The following is a 24,647-nucleotide window of genomic DNA, read 5'->3' as shown; positions in this document are numbered from 1 at the left end:
AAATAATAGTGACATAAAAAAAAAAGTGTGCAAAAATAATAAAAAAAAAAAAAAAAAATAAATATATATATAAGAAAAGAAAAGAAAAGAAAACAAAACTAAACAAACGAAACACAAAATATGAATGATAAAGTAATTACGAGGGATCCCCAATCAACCGGTCTGATAGACCTACAAGTGGAGTTAATGCCCACAGAGAATAACTCATGTGATATGATAGGGATGTATAAAAAAAAAAAACTAAAGGAAATTATAAAAAGAGTGTATGTCGGAAATTACGAAGATTCAAAGAACGTCTTACTGCTTAGCAGAACCTGCATCACGCGTACGAAAAGGCAAAAGTGAATAAAAAGGAAAATAAAAAAAAAAAAAATGAATAAAAATGAAGATAAAAAAATGAATAAAAATGAAATGCATAAAAATAGCAAGATATAATACATCATGCTTTTTCCAACTGCGTAACCTCTACGCAACCTTAAAAACTTGTCCTCCTTATTTCACCGCAGATATTATAATCATACGGTGCTCCAAAGAAGAACACACAGCAAGAATAATCTACCCGCATGTAATTTAAAATAATCAATGCGTAAACTACATTTGTTTTTATACGTTCTTAATAAGGCGGGGAAAAAAAAAAGAAAAAAAAGAAAAAAGAAAAACAAAAATAAAAAGAAAAGCAAAAAAAAATAAACCAATAGATAAATGATATATAAACAAACGAAATAAACAAAGTATGCAAAATGCATGAAATGTATACCTCTAATCGTGCTAGTCTACGCTGATAACTCCACACACATACACAATTCCACATTGAATGTTTACGTTCTTAACACCCTATATATATATATATAGAAGTTCGAGTACTACATTATCGACTTTAATGAAGAACTCAAGTTTACAAGTTGTTCCCATTTTAAGTACTTGCTAGATGAAATACTCCTAGAAAATGAGAAAAACAAAGTGTTTGTACACAGGTATTTTGAAAAATATATTTATGCCATTGTTGCAAAGTCTGCTTCTCAACACGATGATGTGAGGATATGTTACTTATGTTATGAAGTACCGGCACATCTATACACATTTATACATACGCGCATAAAATTTGCACGTTCATTTGTCTTGCATCGAACTGTTCAGACTTATATTGTAAACCCCCCCTTTTGCAAATAATAATGTTTATAGCTACTTCTCTCTTAAGAATATATTGTCACTAATCATATATTACATAGTCACAACGTACAATTCTGAAATAGAAGATGCTATTTCGTACGTTAACAAATTGATCCCTAATTTTGTGATACCCATCGGTAATGTTTTCTTTAATTGTTTCTATTTCCGACGTTAAGCAGTGTAACAATGTTTTTTTCCTTTTCTTCCTTTTCTTCCTTTTCTTCCTTTTCTTCCTTTTCTTCCTTTTTCTCCTTGTTTTGCTCTTTTTGTTCTTTTTGCTCTTTTTGTTCTTTTTGCTCTTTTTGCTCTTTTTGCTCTTTTTGCACTTTTTGCACTTTTAGCAGCCCATATGTGTTAGTGCTTTAATTTTCTTTTTTTTTTTTTTTTCCCTCCATTTTTACTCAACGCTACTGTATTTATATTATCTCATTTTTAGAAGATGCCGATAAAATCTACTACTTCACTATAAGGAACAAGTTAACGTATTACCCAGGGTATAATAAATTGAGGGTCATTTCGTTTTCTTTTCCTGTTTGCAGCTTCAAGTTATTACATATGCTAACATATTGCAAGTTATAAATTTTCCTTAAAATTTTTTCTTTTTTCTGTGAACATCCAGAGAGTGCACGAGTATTCAAGATATTAAGGACAAAAAATGAAACGAAAACGGAAATGTTTCGAAGCTAAAAGGAAGGTTTTTATTTTATTTTATTTTTAATTTAATTTTATTTTTATTTTCATTTTTATTTTATTTTCATTTTTATTTTATTTTCATTTTTATTTTATATTTTAGTGGAAAATTGTCATAGGTGTAAAAGACTCCAATGTGACTACGCGCAAGATAAAAAAAATAAAATAAAAATGCTTAACGATATATATACATATATATGTGTATAGCAAAAATGATCAAACTTTAAACATCATACAGACTTAGTTCTACATATCTCTGCTAGTGAACCAAAGAGACCCCCAACCTCACCAGTTGCATGCATTATCGTAATGTAGAAATCCATTCGTACAAATGTGTATAATACTATAATGCATATTACAAACTTGTATGCACCACTATTCTTAGTATAAGCTTGCCATAAGGGGCCAATTTATCCCCAACCCTCTTAGGAATAATTTGTAGTGTATTTTTCATATATCCATTCGATAGCTTTAATTTTTTCCTTTATGTAATTGTCTAATTTTTTCCTCTCTACAATTTTCCATTCGTTTCCCTCTAAATATTTTTCTATGTTATCACGAATTTTATGGCGTACACTTCTTATATCATTTTTAATTTTTTCTAATAAATCTTTGGCTTCTTTCTTTTTTTTTAATTTTATATCATCTGTTAATGCTGAAATTTGCAATAAGATATACTGACCATCATTAGACGTTATAGGATTCCACGAACTAACTTTTAGTTTTAAACTATGTATTATTTTTTGTATATCACTAGTAAGATAAGGAAAGAACTGTATTAATTTAGATGATTTAATAACTACTTGTGCTACATCGGATAATTTCAAATCTTTTTTATCTTTAGTAACAGTTATATTATTAAAAAATTCTACAGTTAAGGTACTGTCAAATATTTTTTTTAATTTATTCTCGAAACTTTTACTAATTTGTTCTATTTTTATATCATATGTTTTGTAGTCAATAATATTTTTTTTTTGTTTTTCACTTCCACTTATTTTTAATTTTTCGTATAAATTTTTCTGTTCTTCTATTTCCTCATTTTTGATATTTGAAATTTTCAATAAATTTCGAATTTTTTTTGTCTCTTTATCTATTTTCTCCTTTTGTTTTTTGCTCCCAAAATTTATCCTCTGCAATAAAACAAAAAAACCATCTTTTTTTAAATACATCATTTGTCCCTTTCCTACTTGAACTGACTTAAGTAATATCCCATTCATCATCTACCACCCGCTCGCTCTTCATGGTACTGATGCGCCCCCTATCGTAAGTTCGCACTAACCTATAAATAAACACATGTAATACATATGAAACATGTATATGGAACATACACATAAAGCATTACGTATATTAGTATGTGCACTCCTATATCTTTATTTGTCATGTATTTACATTCTCTTTAAGGCATTTTTCTTACCTGTTAAAAAAAATATGCAATTCCTTGGCAAAATCACACAGAAAAGTTTAGCTCACATATGAGAAAAAAAAAAAAATTAGAAAATAGAAAACAGGAAAAAGAAAACAGGAAACAGGAAACATGCAAAGTTATATATCAGAAATATGACAAATTAAAAGCTAAATATTAATTATAAAACTGAAAGCGTTAACATAAAAAAAAAAAAAAAATTTAATCCTATTAAAATGAGGAACTGAAAAAATTCCAATTTAAAAAAAAAAAATAAAAACAATTTATTTTGCACTACTGTTTTATTTAGTTTTAGCTCGCTTAATTTTTCCTTCCTTTCATCTGCTCATCGCCCATTATTATATAAGCATAACTGCCTGGACGTATGCGTCAAGAGAATATTTGCCTCCCACCACCTTCAACCAAATAAATTTTTTAAATTTATATGGTTTTTAAAAAATATATATAATATTAGATAATATATAACCTACCACGAATTTCTTCTGAGGCAATATGCTTTATATATCTCTTAATATAAGCGAGGTACACACACATATATATATATATTTGAACGTACTACCTACTTTTCAGCCTTTAGAGAACGTCTTATTCTGTATATCTATTTTCCATTGCTACTTTTATTTATGAGTTTTATTTTTCCTTACACAAGTCGCTTAATATATCATTATCTTTAATATAAAGGGGATTAAAGAAGTGTTCATAATTTTTATTTGCATTTTGATTTTTCTATTCCACCTCCTTACCTTACTTTTCCTTTTTTTTTTTTTTACCTTTTTTTATTTCATTATTTTGATTATAACATTGTTTCATACTAAAAGTTAAAGTTGAAGTTAATTAAAGATAAGAGTTAGCATTCATAAAAAGATTAAATGAGGTCAGAGTAATTTTAAAAAGGAGTATATTGTATATATGAATAAAATAAATAAGATTTGTCAAAAAAGTATTTTATTAAAAAGATGAAATGGGAGAAAAAATAAAAAATGAAAAAGAAAAATTTTAAAGCATTAATAAAAATGGATGGTAAAAAAAAAAAAGACAATTCTATAAACCAATAATTGCATAAAAAAGGGTCACGATCGCCATTTACTGAGTTAACCAAAACAGTATATATAAACACAAAGCGCTAAACTAATGGTGTATACATATGTACGTACATAAATATATATATATATATATATATATGCATACTTTCATATATACACAAAATTAAAAACTAAAATCATTTCTACAAACAACCTCTTTCAAAAATATGATGGAATTAAATAGTGAAATGAACACACATATATATACATATATATATATGAGGAAAATATATTTTTAAAAGAAGTGAACTCTGCAAAGGCGGTTAAAACGATACATGTTGGTAATGCGTACACATGTACGTACATGTAATGTAATACAATACGTACATATATATACACGTAAACATATATATATATATATATATATAATACATATACCATATTCACATTTTACACGTTGCACGCAAAAAACTCTTCAAAAAATTGCCAGCTGAGGCACTGTTGTAAATCCTAAACAATAATAATTGGATAATGGAAACTGTTAAATTATATTTTACACATGTACATATATTTACATATGCATATATACATATATATATATATGTATATATATATATATACGATTAAGGGATAAATCATTTTTCTCTTATTCTTTCGTAATTTTGCTTCTTTGTTTTTTCCTCTTTTATTCCGTTTTTTTCTCTTTTTTTTTTTTTTTTTTTTTTTTTTCTTCTTCAAAAATAGAACCGAGGAGAGTACTAAAAAATACATAAAAATATGTGAAGAATATATTTATATACTTTTAAATCGACAAATAATGAAATAATGGGGTTATTTCGTTTTTCAAAATTCCCCTTTTAAAAAAAATAAATAAATAAATAAAATAATTTCGTTTATATTTGTTGTGTGTTCAAACTGATATGAAGGGGTAAGTGTAGCATGGTTTTATTTTCTTATCATCACACAGTACAATTCAGTACAGTTAACTACACACTATTATACTAAAGTTTCATTTTCTTTTTAGCTTAAAAGACTATTCTGGACAATTTTGAACAGGTTCCTAGATTCATAACTTTTGTTTCAGTACACATCCCCCTTTCTCTTCCTTCTTTCTTCATTATGCCTTATGCATATAGTACGCGGCACGTATAATATAACACGTCTCCCACCACCCCCACATATTGCGCTGTAAGGTACATATAAAATAATAATAATAATAATAATACTCTGTTTGCACAATATCACGCACCCCCTTATTCCTCTCCCCAAACCCCTCTCCCCTGGGTCAGGACATCTGTTGCTTGTTGTTGTTCGAATTGTAAAGGTACAACAAGTTAGACAAAATTTCTTCGTTATCCTTTATCATTTTAAAATTCTTCTCATCCTTTTTGTTATAAGGTGAGTTTATTCTTCTCTTACGTGAATTGAGCAAGCCGTTTTCTAAACAGAAATTTCTAAAAGACTCGGCTTCAATTTTTGCTTGTGCTAAACCTAATTTCTTTACACTAAAACCTTTAGTTTTAATAGAATTATTTATTATATATTGCACTCTGTATAATTTTTTTGCATGATCATAATAAATTCCTTTTGGTAACGACTGCTTAATTAAATTGATGTCTATATCACTTGCTGCTGCACCTGCATTATTGTTTTTTTTCTTACCACCATTTTTATTATTATCTACATTTTTTGATTCATTTCCTGATACATTACCATTCGTGATATTTGCACCACTAACATTAATTGCACCGCTTGCATTATTTGTACCTTTTGTTTTAGCCTTTTTGTTTGAATGCCCTGATGGACCTAAGTATCCAAATTCATCCAACAATTTCTTTTCTAAATTGTCCCCATTACTATTATTACCAAACTCGTTATCATTGTAATTGTCATTATAATTATCATTGTACATGTCGTTGTAATTATCATTATAGTTCTCATTATAGTTGTTGTTGTAGTTATCATCGTAATGCTCCTTGAAATTTTCCATATACGAATCGTTAAAATTATCGTTAAAGTTATCATCATAATAAAAATAGTCATTATTATGCATATTGCCATATATCATGTCCCCTTTCTTCTTCTTACGGGTGTTGTAGTCATTCGTTTCCTTTTCTGTACTGTGGGGGTATTTCACACAGTTCGAAGCATCCCCCTCCTTATTATTACTATTGCTGTTGTTACTACTATTACTATTGTTGTTATCATTGTTGTCATTATTATTGTTATCATTGTTATTGTCCTCCTCTTCGTTCATAACAGAGTTTTGTTTCCTACTGAATATGCTCAGATAATTCTGAAAAAATCTGGACGACGAATTATTGCTGTCTCCCTCCTGTAGTTTATTATCATTACCGGTGCTACTATTATTACTATTGTTACTATTACTGCTATTGTTACTGTTATTACTGTTGTTACTATTACTACTATTGTTGTTCTCTCCTGGCTCGAAATTTTCATCTTTGTCCATCATGAAATTATTCTTTCCGTTGCTACTACTATTCACATGATCAGCATCATCATTCATGAGATCATCGTCCATTGGAAAGGCGCTATTACCCACTCCTTTAATGTCAACACTTCTTAACGCCTGCTGTTGCTGTTGCTGTTGCTGTTCTTGTTGCTGCTTTTGCTTTTCCTCCTTTTCATACTGCACCATAATGGACTTCAAATAACTTTCATACTTATCACTTAGAATGCCGTTTTTTCTAGTTCTTCCATTTATATAAGAAGACACTAGTAGGTCATCATTCTCCTCTTCTTTGTATCTATTATGATTATTATTGTTAATTCCGCTGTTTTCATCACCTACAACATATACCTTCTCTTTTGCAAAGTTTAAAAAATTCTGAATATCTTGGTAAAATATCTCGGGGAAATTATTAGTTAATGCATCTTCATCCTTACTACTATGTGTTTTGCTATAAATGCTATTATCATTGGTTCTATTACATGAAGTTGTGTTTTCCTGGTCATTATTCACAATATAATCATCGTGCACATGATGATCTACCCCCTCACCACCTATGTTACTGCTATTATTATAATTATTATCATTACTATTACTATTACTATTACTGCTATTATTATTACTACTACTACTACTATTATAATTATTATTACAATTTGCTTGAAAATCATTATCTCTGCTGCTCCCATTTGCATAATGCATATAAACGGATGGTGAGGAAATTTTATTCACGTTGCCATTTAATAATCTATCGTTACTATTACAATCCTCTACATCTTCTGAATACATACTTCCTCTTCTTTCTTTCCTTCCATCCATGTCCGTTACGTTACCATCCTCTACTAACTGCATACTGTTTCTATGTTTTTCTCCCTTCATTTCGCTTTTCACTTCGCCTTTCATTTCATTTCTAGTAAATAGATCAAGGTCATTAATCCTATCAAACTTTATACTATTATTTTCCCTATTATTATTATTATTATTATTGTAATGCGCCAAATTACTAAAATTATCGATATAGGGAAATGTTTCATTTGACTCCCTATTTTGAACCAGGTTATAGGATCCCTCAATAAAGTTCTTACCATTTTCATTGCCCAATGCAATAGCATCTCCTTCGAATGCTACACCTTTGTTTATATCTGCTTCTACCTTTACACCATTCATGTGTGCCTCTGATAATAGCTCTTGCTTCACGTCTGGGTAATTCAACATATGTGTCAAGACGCGCTGCTGTTGCAGCTGGTATTGGTGCTGGTCCTGATGAGTGCAGCTGTTGTTATGGTTGAGCTTTTGTCGATCTATTTCTACCCCCTGTACATTAACATGGTTGTTTGCACATGTATTGTCATTACTACTCACTTTCTCGTAACTGTACATGCAGCTCCTAATAACTGTACCACCTAATCCTACTCCTCCACCTACTTCTGCAACTCCACCTCCTGTTTCATCCCTGCTATTATTATTATTATTATTTAGACTCTTCTCATATTCAATGTTAAAATTACTTCTAATACTTTCCAATTTAACTACATTTTCTGGTTTGTCCACCTTATCCTCATTATTTTTCAAATTACATATTACCATATCACCATCTAAGTAGTAGTCCCCTGTCTCTCCTCCTCCAATGTTTCCCTTCTCATACATTCCATCATTTCCATCTCCACTACAACCATCATTATTATTATCATTATTATCAACAGTACCGATGTTACGATTTTCTGTAGTTTGCTTGATTCTCTTCAGTTCATGCGATTCGTCATTCTCTTCACTTAATAGTAATGTTGCTCCTTCCCTATCGAAAATGTCCTTCATGATATCACTGTTCATTTTTTGACTATCAAACAAAAATGGATTGCTGTTACTATTCATATTATTGATTTCGCTTTCTACAATATTCTGACTCTCCTTATTTTTCGTAACAAACTCTTGCAATATAGAAATATCTATTTCGTTGCTTTTATTTTCATGCTTCACTATGTTTGAAGCCGTGTTGTTTCTTGTCGAGTATCTGTTCCCCTGAGAGTTACCACCACCACTGCCATTACTGTTGTTATTATTAATGCTACCACCCCCAACATTATTATTACTATTGTTTTTACCGCTACGGTCGCAGTTTTGATCACTTGAATCTTTGCTTGACTCATCTATAAAACCCTTTGTCGCACTTGTACTGTTTGTTTTTTCCTTTAATCTACTTAAATTTAAAGAACTCGTTTTTAACTCCTTATGTGGTGTACTCGTATTATAATTTGTGTTACTACTACTATTATTGTTCGCACTACTAGCATATTTCTTATTATAAAAGTATGACGAATTAACATATACTGGATTTAACCATTCACTTTTGACTGGTATATTTCCAACATCACATCTGTAAAGAATACACTGTTTTCTAGCTTCTTCTAACGTGTTATAATGTATTAAACTAAATCCTTTCGTTTTAAACTTTCCGTTTTCTTTCCATTGACATCTCCATAATTTCCTAGCAGAATCGAAGTACACACCAGTTGGTAATGGTCCCATAGGTATTAACGAATCGTCATTGTTATTTCCATCTCCTTTACCACCTCCACCACTACTACCATTGTTGTTATTACCACTATTATTGTTATTCGTATTGTTGTTACTGTTGCTTCCATATAAATTATTGTAATTTTTTACATTCGACAGATTATTACTCTTTGCTCTTTTGTTTCCATTTTTTCTCTTCTTAATCAAAGTAATATCATTATCACTAGTATTTTTTTTCTCCTCCTCATCTCCATAATTTTCGTAATATTTACTTCCCCTTCCAAAATTGGTATTCGACACACTTCTTTTCTCTCCAATATTATGAAACTTATCCTTTGCATTTAAAATGTAATCAAAAAACTCACTATTATTATTATTATTAGTTGTAGTAGTTGTACTACTATTAATAATATTGATATTACCATGTTTTATTTCATCTCCTCCTACTCCACAACCCCTTCTTCCCTTTTCAAAACCAAATACTTGATAAGTCGATGTACCAGATGTATCTGAGAACTTGTTTCCTCCTAACACAAGACCACTACCACCTCCATCAACATTCAGGTTGAAGTAATAATCATTATGATTTCTTACACCTACTTCATAATTATTATCAAAATAACTATATTGGTTGTATCCAAACGTTGTGATATTCCTAATCATACCTCCTTCATCTCTATTATTTAAACTTAAAATATTATATTTTTCACTACTGTACCCGTTTTCATATCTTCCTATTTCGCCTACATAATAAGCACCACCACCACCCTTTCTTCTTCTAAAACCCTTTTTAACTTTTTCATAATTAGGAATACTAGAGTACTTTAGGTTGCTACTTTCTTGCAGCATATTCTTTCTGTCCAGCAGGACGTCAGCACCAATATTGCCAATATCGCTAATACCAGCACCGCCAAAAATCAAGTGATCCACGTAAAAATCTTTATCTATTGAGTTAATATGACTCTCCAACTCGTAGTAGTCATCAATTGGAAAAACGCCCTCTTGGTAGTAATCATAGTTATTATAACAGTTATTATTATTACTAGTAATGTTACTATTATCGTTTGCCCTTGAATAATACCTCAAATGGTAGTTCTGCCTTCTATTATCCGCTAAGTGAAAACGCGGCATTATGTACTCACTAAATGTCACATGTTTCAAAAAGGTCTCATTTTGATATTGAAAATTATCATCGGTGTGTAAAAACATAAAGGTATGTGGTTCATGAGGAAACAACGTGTACAAAATTTCTGACTCGTGCATATTTCTTGGAAAAATAGTATTATTTAAAAGAATAAATTTCTTATATATAATATCATGTACCATTGAAATATACTTAATTTTTATCTTATTCTTTTTTTGACTAAAATGATTCATTAAATTATTTTTATATTTTTTTTCTAATAATTTGTTATATAGACAAGAATTATTGCCCTTCTCCTCATTAACCTTATATGATTTACCGTTACTACTGCCTCCGCCACAGTGATTACCGTTATTATTACCATTGCTATTATTGTTAATACTGTTATTAATATTACTGCTGTTATTGTAATCATTACTGTTAATAATATTATTGTTCATATTGATATTAATGTTACCGTTATTGTTGTTATTATTAAATAACTTCGCCACCTTATTTCCACCCTTTTTATTGGATGCCGATCCATTATTTCTTCCTGTTCCATTCATTTTCAAAGAATACCCTCCTTTACTTCTAGTGCTACTGCTACTACCTCCACCACCACAATAACCATCTTGTATTGTTGCATTTTCATATAAGTTGTAAAAGAACCACCAATACGGTTCTATAAGCCCATTTTTGTTCATCAACTTATATAACATTCGTTTTCTCCCTTTATCTCTACTTCTTAAATTAATTCTTGATACACACTCTTCAGAAGAATAGTTTTCCGCTGATTGTGCGTTACTACTACGCAAGTGATACTTATGTTTTGTAGTAAAATGAGAAGCGGCACTAAAATCGCTAGCATTTGAATAATATTCTTTTTTTTGATTATTTATATTAATACCTACTATCTTATTATCCGCAGATGAACTATAATACTTTAAGCAAATAGGTACATCATCGCCTTCTCCATCCGCTGCTACCATTGTTACTCCTTTTGAATTACCAAAATTTTTATTTTTCTTTTGCTTATTTCTTAATGATAAGGATGTATTATCCAAATTGTAACTTACCTTTTTCTTATTCCTTAACTTATTTTGTAAATACCTTTCTTCACTTTCATATTTTTCGTGTTTTATGAACAAATTGTTGTATTTATTAGCATGCGTCTGAACTGTATTATTAACATCACTGTCGGAAGCATGCTTTGTTTTATTATTATCCTCCTGATTATTATCGCTGCTTTTATTTCCTTCATTGTCGTTAATGTCAACATAGTTTATGCGCACATTTCCGTTTTTGTTTTTTCCATAATCTCCACTATCTTCCATCCCATTATTCTGCATATTGCGCATGTTATGCAAATTGTGCAATTTGTTCTGTAGATTATTGTTCAGGTTGTTATAAATACTATAAATTCCACCATGCACGTTGTTGTACACGTTGGTGTAACCTCCTCCAACACCACCATTGGCGTAATACTCATCCGTAGCAACGGTCATATTTATGGGGTTCCACAAGTTCACATTTTTCTCCTCAATCATATTGTTGTCAACACAATTAACAACATTATTATTCTCATGCATATTATTTTCACCTCTAGACGTATATTCATTATTATTCTCATTTAATGATGTATAGTTATTATCTTCACATAAGCTTATGGGTTCTGAAAATTTTTTCATTCGATACATTGCTTTATCAAGATCTAGAGTAATAACTTTCGTGTTCTGAACACCAATATATAAACTAACACGCAATAATACTAATTTAAATAAATTGTAAATACATTTCTCTGTAAATAAACTAGCTTGATAGTATTCATGTAAAACACATAACACATTATCAATTATTTTATTTTCATAATCAACCAAATATTTTAAACAACTTTCCTTGGAATTTCTTTCTAAGGCTAATGAATAATTATATTTTAAATTATTTTTACTTTCCTTTAATTTTGGTTTCCCTTCTGTAATTTTGCACACATAATATTCGTATGCAAAAAGATCAGGTACCCATCTAATACCTATCATATAATTGTTTATACATTTTATATTACTTTGTAGTAAATACTGTATAAATCTTTCTGCTATCTTGTGATTTTTCTTTATATAATTCTCAAATTTTGTAAATTTTATAAATACAAATTTATTTAACTCATATATATAATCAGGAATATCATCTAACATCTCGTCTTCTGGAGAAGCTTCATTCACTATAATTACATCATTTTTAAAAAATTTCTTATTCATATATGTATTTTCAAAACAATCATATATATATGAATTTATATAAACGCTATTACGTATAAAATTTATTATTTTTCTTTTATAATCTAAAGACATCTTTTTTTTCCTTTGTGCATTTGTATCATTGTCACCATCATCTGCATTTGCATTATACAGATTGCACTGTTTCTCATTATCTTCCGCTTTCCATACAGAACTATAGCCTTCCTTTCCAATTAAGGAAGTATCATTGTTTGTGTTATTTCTACTACTACAGCTGCTTCTATTGCTACTTCTATTGCTAGTTCTGTTACTACTTCTATTGCAACCTCTGTTGCTGCTGCTGTTGCTACTGCTATTGCTATTGCTAGTGTTGTTTCTACTACTATTGTTACTACTGTTGTTACTATTATCGTTACTGATATTATTACTACTATTATTCGCACCCTCTTCACTTTTGTAAAAATTATACTCACCTGTTGCTTCTACATATACATTTTCTCCTTTCATTCCTTGCTTAAGCGCTGCATTATAAAAACTAACATTATAATCGTTATTTTCAAGTTTCGGCATGTCAAGAAAGTTATTGTAATTATTGGTACAACTGTTGTTTTCCTTATAATTATTAACAACATCTTTTGATGTGTATGTATTTTGCGTTTCGTTTTTATTGCTTCTTGGAGTGTCATTCGAAATGTTATCTTCGAAATTATTACTTTTTTCATTACTTTTATAGTTCACAGTATTTAAGGGTAGATTCATAGACATGTCACTGTTTAACGATTCATTGTTAGGAGTATCTGTAGAAGTATTATATTTTTCTCCTTTTATATCATCCTTCACGTTACTATTGCCGTTATTGTTACTGTTACTATTACTATTATTATAATTAACCTGAACATGACCACCAGTGTTTTCACTGTGCCCCCTAACAAACGAATCACCTATGCCATCATGCTCACTTTGCATATTTTCTACGTTTTCGAAAATAAAAATTTTTGATTTCACACACGCACCATATTTTATTTTTATTAAAATAATTAATTTATTTTCTACAGAGTCTTTAAAATTATCAGGAATATAATTTATATCATCTAACTTATGCATAAAATATATTTTTATGTTACTTAAAAATTTTATATATTTTTCAGCATTCGTGTTAAAAACAACATTATCTAAATCTATATTTAAATATTCATATGTATACATATTTTCTTCACACGTAGTTTCTGAGTTACAATTTTCATAACTCAAATTCCTCATGACCACATTTAAAAGGTGGTCAACATAATCTGACTTATTACACTTTTCATTATTATTAAACAATTCCCCATTTTTATTAACAGAGCATGCTAAGCTATTATTGTTACTTTCGTTGTTGCTTCCAACGCTTCTGTCATGGTTACTGTTGTTACTGCTGTTACTGTTATTGTTAATGTTGTCATTGTTGTTTCCACTATTTTTATCAATAATGACATCGTTATATGCAAACTTTCCATTTTTATTACAATTTTTGTTGCTAAAAAGGCTGTTATCGCTATTATCATTGTCATTATTATTATAACTACTACTACGTCCACTGCCATTATTATGGTTATTATTATTATCATCTTCATCAAAATTCTTGGTACTCAGTGTACAATAATTTTCTCTGTTACTACCGCGGTGGATGCTTCCGTTATATTCGGTATTTTTTTTATTATCGATATTATCATGGTTATCATCATTGTTACTATCGTTGTTGTTACCCTCATTGTTGTTACTATCGTTGTTGTTACTATCGTTGTTGTTACCCTCATTGTTGTTACTATCGTTGTTGTTACTATCGTTGTTACTGATATTATTAATCTCATTGTATAAGCCAATGTCGTTGCTATCATCTCTTAACTTTTCCATTTTCCTTTCTCTCTTTTTTAAATATTTCCCTAAAATTTGTACATATTTTTCTGCAATAAATTTTGCTAGATTGAACGAAATGTTCTTATTCACAGGCACCTTTTTTACTACATTTGTTTTTTTGGTTATTTTGTTGTACATTAATACTAAAAAATGCGGGGGAGGACCCTCAAACCGTAAAATGTATGAATATTGCGTGAGGTCTTTATATACCTTACTATTATTATTATTACTATTATTATTATTACTATTACTATTATTACTATTATTATTATTACTATTATTATTATTACTATTATTATTATTATTACTATTATTATTATTATTATTACTATTATTATTATTACTATTATTATTATTATTATTATTATTAATAATATTATTAATATTATTATTACTATTATTATTACTATTATTATTATTATTAATATTATTATTACTATTATTATTACTATTATTATTACTATTATTATTATTAGTAGGAGTACTATTAGTATTACTATCACTAGCATTATTTATAGCATCATTATTTCTAAAGTTATTACTGACGTTACTACTAATGTTATTATAATTAACTGACAGTGGATTGGAATACTTAGAGCAATTATCACTCACATGCGTATCATCGTCATTTATATTTTTATCTGAGAAAAAAAATCGACTACTATAAAAATTTGGCTCAAAAGGAATTTTATATTTTTTAATACTTTTTTTAGTACGCCTATTATTTATAGTTGTAATTTTTATTTTTTTCAAAAATATATTATCACATGAATCATTCCTAAAAAATGGATTATTGAAATTACACTTTTTTGAATTAATAACATTTGGTATTTCATCAGTTACATTATTATCATCGTAGTGTTTATACTCGGTTTCATAATTACAATTCATAAGATTAAGAGATAATCGTTTATAATAATAACTGCTCACTTCATCTTCACTTTTCTTTCCCGATTCCCTTATATCACCAAAATTGTTATGAAAATGATAATTAAATGTATTTAACAATATGTCTTTTCGATCCTTTTCAAAGGACATTTTAAAATCTTCATAAATAAAATCTGATAATTTGGAGTTTCTATTAGTTTTCTTGCTAATATTCCTGTTCAGACTCCTACTTGTGTTTGATTTCGTAATCGCGTATGCATTCTCGTTTGCATTCGCGCTTGTGTTCTCATGTGCATAATACCCGTTTACATTTGTGTTAATGTTGATATTAGGGTTTATACCTACATTTATATTCATGTTCATATTACAATTCACATTGGTGTTCATATTTATGCACATGTTAGTGCTCATGTTCTTGTCAACATTAGCACAATTTTCAATGTTTATATTTAATTCATCAAATGATTTTGCATATACATGGTTGTTATTATCATTTGTACTCACATTATTTGCCCCTTCTGTGTTAATATTATTTATTCCACTTTTATAAAATTGTATTGCATTTTGATCTTTTGAATTTTCTATATTTATTTCATTTTTCGTATTCTGTATGTGTACGCAAGGTAACATACTGCATTTAAGACTACAACTAGTCATTTTTTTTTTAAGGGAATCAATTATTTTTTAATTGATAATGTTTTTATTTTTAATAATATCATGTTATTACTTCAATATTTTTTTCTTCTACACTTTATTACAATAACCAAATTATATATTTTTTATCCATTAAAAAATATACTCAATATATTGAGAAAAATTAATTTAAAATAAAAAAAAAAAAAAAAAATGCGACGTTAAATCTTTTCAAAAATAAAATATGCAATATTTGAAATTATTGTTTAACATTTTAATATTTCTAGTTTGACATTTTAAAAAGAAATAAATAAGATTAACAGAATAAGTCTAATTAAGTTGTAAACAAAAGTAGGCACAAAAATAAGTACACATATACGTTAGCATATATACATATATATGTATACGTCCATACATATGAATATATATATTATGTATAACCCGTGTAACAGGTCTATGTACTTAATGTAAATATTGAAGTAATAATAAACAGAACTACATTAATTATTATATATATATATTGAAAAAAACGTCAGTATGTTAAAAAAAATATTTAAAACCTTTGTAAAATATAAATCTCAAAAAAGAAAATAATAATAAAATAAAATAAATAGAGCATAATGTTTCATAATTTTTTTCTAATAAATAAATGCAAAAATAAAGTTTTTAAAATATGTTTACATAAACCTGATGCAATTAATAATGAGGATTCAAGAGTACACAAACATCGGTAATGACACAACAAATATTATTAAAGAATTAATACTATAAAGAACATGTGAAGAATGGAAAAAAGCGTGTTTATATATATGTATATATTATACATATATATTATATGTGTGCACATGAGTATACATATGTATATGTAAATATTGTGGTAAAGCAGCTTAAGGGCGTATTCAAATATATATGATTTAATACAATTTAATACGGAAATTGAACAAACAGGCAAAAATGTATTGTGGTTGTTAATTTGAATTTGTATATAACTAAATAAACTATCTTTTACTCACTATTTTTTTAACAATAAACGCTTATATATAGTGTATTATGTTAATTATAATATATATATATATCACATAATCTTTTTTAAAAACAAAATTTTCATAAAACGCAAGATGTATGTTTGTATACATAAAATATTTGTCAGTATATATAAATTTGTGTAAAAAAGTATGAAAGCTTAAAAATACAAACACGTTCAAAAAGCTAATATATAAATATATATATCGTGTATGTAAATTTTTAGCTAAAAAAAAAAAAAAAAAAAAAAAAAAGGAAGCAAAAACGAAGAAAACATATATGGATGGTGAAATATATTTTCCTGATTTGTTAAGAATAAAAAATAAAATAAGCAAAAAACGTGAAAATAAAAAGCTATATATATGTGCAATGTTATATATATGTGTGTAATTATATACATGTAACAGTGAAGGTAACCAAGTTAAAAAGTTAAGAAAAAAAAAAAAAAAAAAAAATTTTTTTTAATTAACAAAAATTTACAAAATTAACAAAAAAACTTAAATGTTTAAAAATTAAAACCTTCTTTTTTAGTTTAGTATTTTATATTTCTCTCTCTATATACATATATATATTGCCAAAATTGTTTTAGTTTAATTAAAAAAAATTGTACATTATGCATTCTGTCCTTATGTAGAGACGTCCGTTTTCATTAAGTATGTAGTCAAAAATTGTTCTATGTATTTTCAATGCTTTTGTTACAAAAAAAAAAAAAAAATAAATAGATATATGAATAAAATGAAATTAACTGAAACGTAGTAATATATATATATATAAATAAAACAGTGGACATATGAAATGATGAATAAAAAAGGAAATGGAAAAAGCAAAAGTATAAATGTGGAAAAAAAAATTCATACAAAACAAAACGAATAATTACATAAAACATATACACTTCTATGAACATATATATGTATGCATTTGCATTTCTTTTATATTTATATGTTTTCGCTTATATGTGTATGGGTAAATAAACATAGATGTATACAGCATATAAAAATGTATGTGTGAAATGGTGTGTAAATAAATATATATAGTGCTATAAATAATTAAATAAAAAAATTAATAAAAAAATATATATATATATATATATATATATATGTGTGTGTACGTAAAAAACGTATCTTTATAAAAGAATAACGTATTTTATTTACATTTAAAAGGATGTAAATAAATGAATACGAAATAAATAAAATAATACATGTATCATATATAAATATATTTTCATGTTTCTTCATATTTTACATGCTTCAAAAAAAAAAAAAAAAAAAAAAATTGAAATTTAAACACACTTTGAAGTCTTATACAGTTTCTTATTAAACACAAATTTCTTGTAAAACTTACAATTTTTAATTACATAAAAAGAAATTCACTGGTAGTACTAATTATTAGAGAAACACAAACTTATAAAAACCCAATATTCTCAAAAAACAAATTTTATATATACAGAAATGAAATATATAATTTATATAAACAGTTACAGTTTTATCACTCATATATATAAATATATATATATATATATAATACATGTACATATATGTATATAATTTTTGAAAAACTCTACGAACAACATGAACACCAACATTCAACAATGAATATAAAATGACGTTCATAAAAAAAATATGATGCTCAAAGAATAATATGACAGCATAAAATAATAAATGTATATGTATAGAGTATATGTTTATTTGATATATATTTTGATAATTGCTTAAAAAATAAAATTCATATTCAAGTAAATGGAAAATATTAAAAGCAAAATTAATTTATAATAATTATATCAAATGTTACGTAAATTTTTTATTTCATAATGTTCAAATTTACATTTATATACGTATGTGTAAGTATATATGTAAAAGTATATGTATTTACATAAATATATATATATATATAAACATGAAAATATGTATGTGTTTAAAACGCTTTTTAATTAAATTTACGAATTAAAAAATTGAAATAAAATTCTTTAATTTAATATAAACACGAACAAACATTTACGCATATATGTATGTTCAGTTCAAACATAAACGTATTTTATAAAATTCCTTTTAAAAATTTACAAGTGTGTACAAAATTGTTTATATTACATGCAGGTGTTTATAAAGCTTACTATATATATACAAGAATATTAATTTCTCTGTTTTATAAAAATAGCATTCAACACTTTTTATTTTTTTATTTATTAATATACACATATATATATGTATATGAAATAAATATGTACAAGAATAAAAAAGTGCTTAAATGAATTAATTTATAAAGATTATAATTAGGTACTTAAAAAAGGTGTGAACTTTGGTACAGCATGTTACTTTAAAAAATTTTACCAGTAACACATGGTGTATAAAATTAAAATATATACAGCATATATATACATATATAATAGTACATATATAAATAAATATAATATAAAAGTACATGATGTAAGCCTCATATACGTTCATTTCATTTATAAATTTATATAATCATTTTTCACGAATATTTAATATAAAAAAAATTATAAAAAACAATGAAACATTTTTGCAATTTATTTTATATAATTTTTAACATATACGCATAAATAAAAAAATGTAGAAGAGAGGATGTTGTGTAAAAAAATTAATTCGTGGAAAAAATATAATATTAAGGTACATAAAAAAGTTTAATGTATATAAATAAAATATGAAAGGCAAAAAGAAATTAGCTATCAAAATTTTATTTATGAAAAAGATGTACATTAATTATATATATATAACATATATATTATATATATACTTTTATGTAATCCTGTATAGTACTATATAAATATATACGTTATTATGTATATTAAATTTATACTATATAAAATATATAAATATTTAAGCCCCTTTAGGGTTTATATATATATAAATACAAATTTATTAATCTTTTTTCAAGAACTAGTTAAAATTATAATTCTTAAAAAAAGATAAATATAACTTGCAACTTTTTCTTATTCATTTTATTTTTTAAAGTGAAACATTAAGCAAAAAAAAAATTGTAATGTATCTTAGGGTAAAAATTATTTTTTTTTCACTATAGAAACAGATGAAAAATATTTAATTATAGGCTTCTTAAATTTTTTTTTTTTTTTATATATATATTATATAACATAAACCTTGTTTTATTAATGTTGCCATTTATTCACTTTTTAACCTTTTTTTTTTTTTTTTTAATTTTAATAAAATTGCTAAATTAGAATTTTTTTTTTTTTTCACGCATATAAAATAGTTCTTTATTATTTTATTCCAATCCTCCTCTCTTTTTCTTTCTTAATTTTTCTGTTCTTCCTTTGCTTTTTTTTTAATTAACATTTAAAATTTTTTCCTTTTTGTATAACACATTTTATGCTTTTTACCTTTTATTTTTATTTTTGGTTAAGTGTTGCCCTTTCTTTGATTACATAAATGCATAGTTTATAATATATATAATATTACATATATATTTGTACCCCAAAATATTACTTTACCTCCATTTAATATTTATATGCGGTTTTTTTGCCTTAAATTGTTAATATGCATTTAAATTAAAAAAAAAAAAAAAATGCACATCACTTTATTTGATTAATTTTCTCTCCTTTTTTTCATTTATATTACTAGATAATTTTTTTTTTTTTTTTTTAATTTTTTTTTTTTTAACATTTTTAAGGCTCTCTTTCAGTTTCCCATGATTTTAATTTTTTCTTTTTTGAAACATGTAGAAAAAAAAAATTTATTCAAATAGATATATACAAATATATATACTTAAATATTTAAACATTAGCACATGTAATATTTTATGCGTATGACGATGGCATTAAAAAAATCTTAGATTTTGTTTCACGAAAAAAAAAGCATATATATAATAGCTGTGGTTTGTATAAAATATTTCTATACAAGCTTGACAATACCTGTTATATATAATATATATATATATATATTTATATATAAATTCATTACAAGTAACAATTATATACGATTATCACATATATAATGCATAATATTATTTAAATTTATGCTATATATATATACAGTAAAACGTTACCAATACTTACTGTAATAGAATAGATTAGCCCTATAACATGGAACAGCTATTAAACAAAAATAAAAATTATTGCCAACGCATGTTTATAGGGAAAAAATTACATAATTTTTGCCTCAAAGAAAAAAGTTTTATTATTAACTTTTCAATGTTTTGCGTTATTATATTGCTGCATATATTTTATTTTTTAAGAAAAAAAGAAAAAAAAAGGACATTTTTATTTTTGTAAGAAACATTAAAAAATAACAACTTCTTACCATTTTTGTGATTTATCTAAAAGGAAGAAATGGTTATATTCTGAAAAATGTGAAATGTTATATATATATATATACATATGCATATGTACAGTCATACAAATGTATATTAAACCCAAATATGTAAAAGTAGAACAAGCATAAAAAAGTGTAGCAGCTACACAAGAGCTATATATAACAGTAAGCATAAAAAAGGAAAAATAGGTATTCGTTATGAACTCTAAATATATAACGTAATTTACAAAAGGTTTGGTTAATATATGGACGTACCTGTATATGTTAGTTTTTATTTCTTTTTGCATTTTTTTTTTTTTTTTTGTTATTTTTTTTCCTTTATTTTGTTATTTTTTGCCTTTTTTTGCCATTTCTTAATATTTTTTGCCTTATTTTTGCTCTACCTTGCATTGCCAGTTTATACATTAGAGCCTACAGCTAGTGCTTGTGCATGGATAAGGTATGTGCAAAAATTGCAAGTAGTTACATGCGATTTGGTATGATTATGATCAGTACATGTTATTTTTTCATCACTTATTGATAAAAAAATTTTTACGATACCCATTTCATTAGCTATTTTCCTTGCCTTGTCATATAAATATACGTGTGGTTTTCCATATTTGTCATTTTTTATTTCTATGTCATTCATACTTAAACCGTATTTAGATATTGAACTTAAGCCTCTTCCAATAGACTTAAGTATGGCTTCTTTTGCAGCGAACTTTTTGCTTACATAAATTGCTAATTTCTCCATACCATCTTTAATCCGCATATTTTTTTCTTCCCAATTTTCTTTCCCCTTTTCTTCCATCTTTTCTCCCCCTTTTTCTTCCCGTTTTTTTTTCTGTTCTTTTCCCTCTTCTATCGCAAACTCCTTAAGCTCTAGAGAATTTAGTACCTTCTTCAAAAAGTAGTTTTTATTTTTTTTTTTTAAAATTTTGTAAATTCTGTTAACACTTAAAATATCAGTACCAATACCAACAATGTGATGTGAGTAAAAGGTTTGGGAGTAATGATGATATTTTAAATATTTTTCAATGATTTGCTCCTCCATGTCCATAAATTCGTTATATTCTTTAAAACTGTTTACATGATCTTTGTTCATTAAATGTATTAACGCATGCAAAACGTAGAAGGGAAGCCTTTCATTGACACAAAAGATTCTCTGGAAAAGTTTGTTAACACCTCGACCATTTTCTTCCTCGTCAGTGTCATAATAATTCTTATTCTCACTTTCATTGTTGCGTTCACCATCATTGCTTAGATGATCGCTGCTTCCACCAACACTGCTTCCCTCATTGCTGTTATAACTATTGACCTCTTCCGTAGTGCTACTTTGAGCACAACTTGCGCTGTTCTCTGCCTCTTTTCCGTTAATTACTTTTCTCTCATAATTTATTTTAGACATGACACATTCTCTATTTATATATTCAGGACACAGATAAATATCTCCTGCGTTAAAATATGTTCTGTCTGTAATACCACTGTTCACTAATTCATAATTTAAATCATTCTCATTTTCATTATTTTTAACATAATGCAAAAGAGATATAACATCCGTTGGCTTGTTTTTATTTCTGTGCATTTTATTAATACTTTTCATTTCCTTTAAAGTAACAAAAGTGATATTTAATTGGAAATTTTTGAATTTTAAAATGTCTAGAAGTTTCCTTACTTCTTTTTCAAAACTTGCTAGGTCTATTGGAATGTCTATCTGATTATTACTGATTTCTAAGAGTAAATTTTGGTCATAATTATTTCTGTACATAATATTATCATTTAAGGATTTATTTATTATGTTACTATTTATTATCCTATTATATATACTGTCAGTGTTTTCGTTTACCATAAATATTTTAGATAAAATGTGTACGTAATTTACATTTTTACAACTCTTCCTTTTTATTTTTGTAGGTTCCTTTATTGCATATTTGTTCCGCTCAAAAATTTTCCGATGAACAAATAAATTGTCAACATAACATATATCCTTCACACTTTTTATTTTTCTCATTATACTATTTACTCTTCTTGGTTTTATACAAACAATCTCACTCAGCGAAAAGGTACGACCTCTTGTATCACTCATATTAATATGGTTCGTTTTTATTATAGCTAAAGAATAAGCAACTAGTATACTAGGTAATATCTCATCTTTTTCAAATGAGAGAAAATAGAAAAACAACAATTTTATTATTTTCAAACGTGTATTACTTAATTTAAGAGATGATAAAAATCTAAGCATTATAACGTAGTAGCGTTCTTACAATGGTGAAATGTCTACCCTGGTGCACATCCGCACATATGCCTGCGTATGCGAAAGAGAAAGCGAAAGAATACATATAGATATTTACAAATGTATATCTATATATAAACATGTATTATGTATATATATATGCATACAACAAAAGCATACAAACAACTGTACCATGCGAACATTCACACGCATCACGCGATAGTGCCTTCTTTCTCTTTGAACATACAACTTATTTGGATTGCTAAACGGTCTCTGATTCTACGTTTCGTGTTCCTGTACCTATTCACGTATATACACATATGTATATATCGCGTTATGCATAAAAACGTAAAGATTCATTTAATATGTTCCTTCACCTTATATAACATGCAATTTAACAGCTTATTTTTTTTTTACCCTTTTAAGCCTTTCATTTTTTATACTTCGATTCTCGTAAATCTTTACTCTTTCCTTTTTCTTCTTTGTTTTTATTTTGCTCATATATATCTCCTATGTTTTTTTTTTTTTTTTTTTTTTAAATTCCTATATTAAACTCACCTCGCATTAACATCGCTCTCTCCATTTTTCTATATCTTTCTCTCTTCTCATTTTTTTTTTTTTTTTCTTTTTTGCTTAAAAAATAATACGCTGCGCGAAAACATACTTTTTCGAAAAAGTCAAATCCATTTTTACTTTGCAGAGTATCATGCCACATCATTTCGCCCTTTTCTTAGACTAGAATACTCCGATTATTGTATACTGAATAAGTAAATACTACACTACAAGTATATATGCATGCATGTATAAACATGCGCATATATAATTACAATGTAACATGTAGTAATATATTTTAGAAGCATATTATCATTTTTCATTTGTTGCATTAATATTTTTCCCTTTTAGAATTTGTGTTTCTCCTTTTTTCGAAAAATTATCTGTTCCCTTTTGTAATCATGGTGCACAAAAATGCGTCATAGGTGAGTCGCAAGCGTTTATATATATTTCAACATACTTACGCGCACACACATATATATATATGTACCCGCATATATATACATACGTA

The 24,647-nt window shown here is 26.7% G+C and overlaps 4 protein-coding genes across 4 annotated transcripts; 1 reads left to right on the top strand and 3 right to left on the bottom strand.

Moving 5' to 3' along the window:
* Positions 1-120: 120 nt before the first annotated feature.
* MKS88_001517 (uncharacterized protein) lies at positions 121-1,829 on the top strand (the record flags this gene model as incomplete). The annotated part of the gene is made up of 6 exons (XM_067214448.1): positions 121-325; positions 507-565; positions 895-974; positions 1,183-1,307; positions 1,607-1,664; positions 1,790-1,829. 6 exons carry the CDS (start codon positions 121-123, stop codon positions 1,827-1,829), a joined length of 567 nt encoding a protein of 188 aa, XP_067074883.1.
* Positions 1,830-2,285: 456 nt separating this feature from the next.
* MKS88_001516 (ribosome-recycling factor) lies at positions 2,286-3,077 on the bottom strand (the record flags this gene model as incomplete). The annotated part of the gene is made up of 1 exon (XM_067214447.1): positions 2,286-3,077. The coding sequence occupies one exon, from the start codon at positions 3,075-3,077 to the stop codon at positions 2,286-2,288; it is 792 nt and encodes a 263-aa protein (XP_067074882.1).
* A 2,513-nt stretch (positions 3,078-5,590) lies between these two features.
* On the bottom strand, positions 5,591-16,090 carry MKS88_001515 (AP2 domain transcription factor; the record flags this gene model as incomplete). The annotated part of the gene is made up of 1 exon (XM_067214446.1): positions 5,591-16,090. One exon carries the CDS (start codon positions 16,088-16,090, stop codon positions 5,591-5,593), a length of 10,500 nt encoding a protein of 3,499 aa, XP_067074881.1.
* A 5,679-nt stretch (positions 16,091-21,769) lies between these two features.
* On the bottom strand, positions 21,770-23,593 carry MKS88_001514 (holo-[acyl-carrier-protein] synthase; the record flags this gene model as incomplete). The annotated part of the gene is made up of 1 exon (XM_067214445.1): positions 21,770-23,593. The coding sequence occupies one exon, from the start codon at positions 23,591-23,593 to the stop codon at positions 21,770-21,772; it is 1,824 nt and encodes a 607-aa protein (XP_067074880.1).
* Between the last annotated feature and the right edge of the window lie 1,054 nt (positions 23,594-24,647).

Source organism: Plasmodium brasilianum, chromosome 5, assembly GCF_023973825.1.
Source record: "Plasmodium brasilianum strain Bolivian I chromosome 5, whole genome shotgun sequence".
NCBI lineage: Eukaryota > Apicomplexa > Aconoidasida > Haemosporida > Plasmodiidae > Plasmodium > Plasmodium brasilianum.
This window is presented reverse-complemented; position numbering and strand designations above follow the sequence as displayed.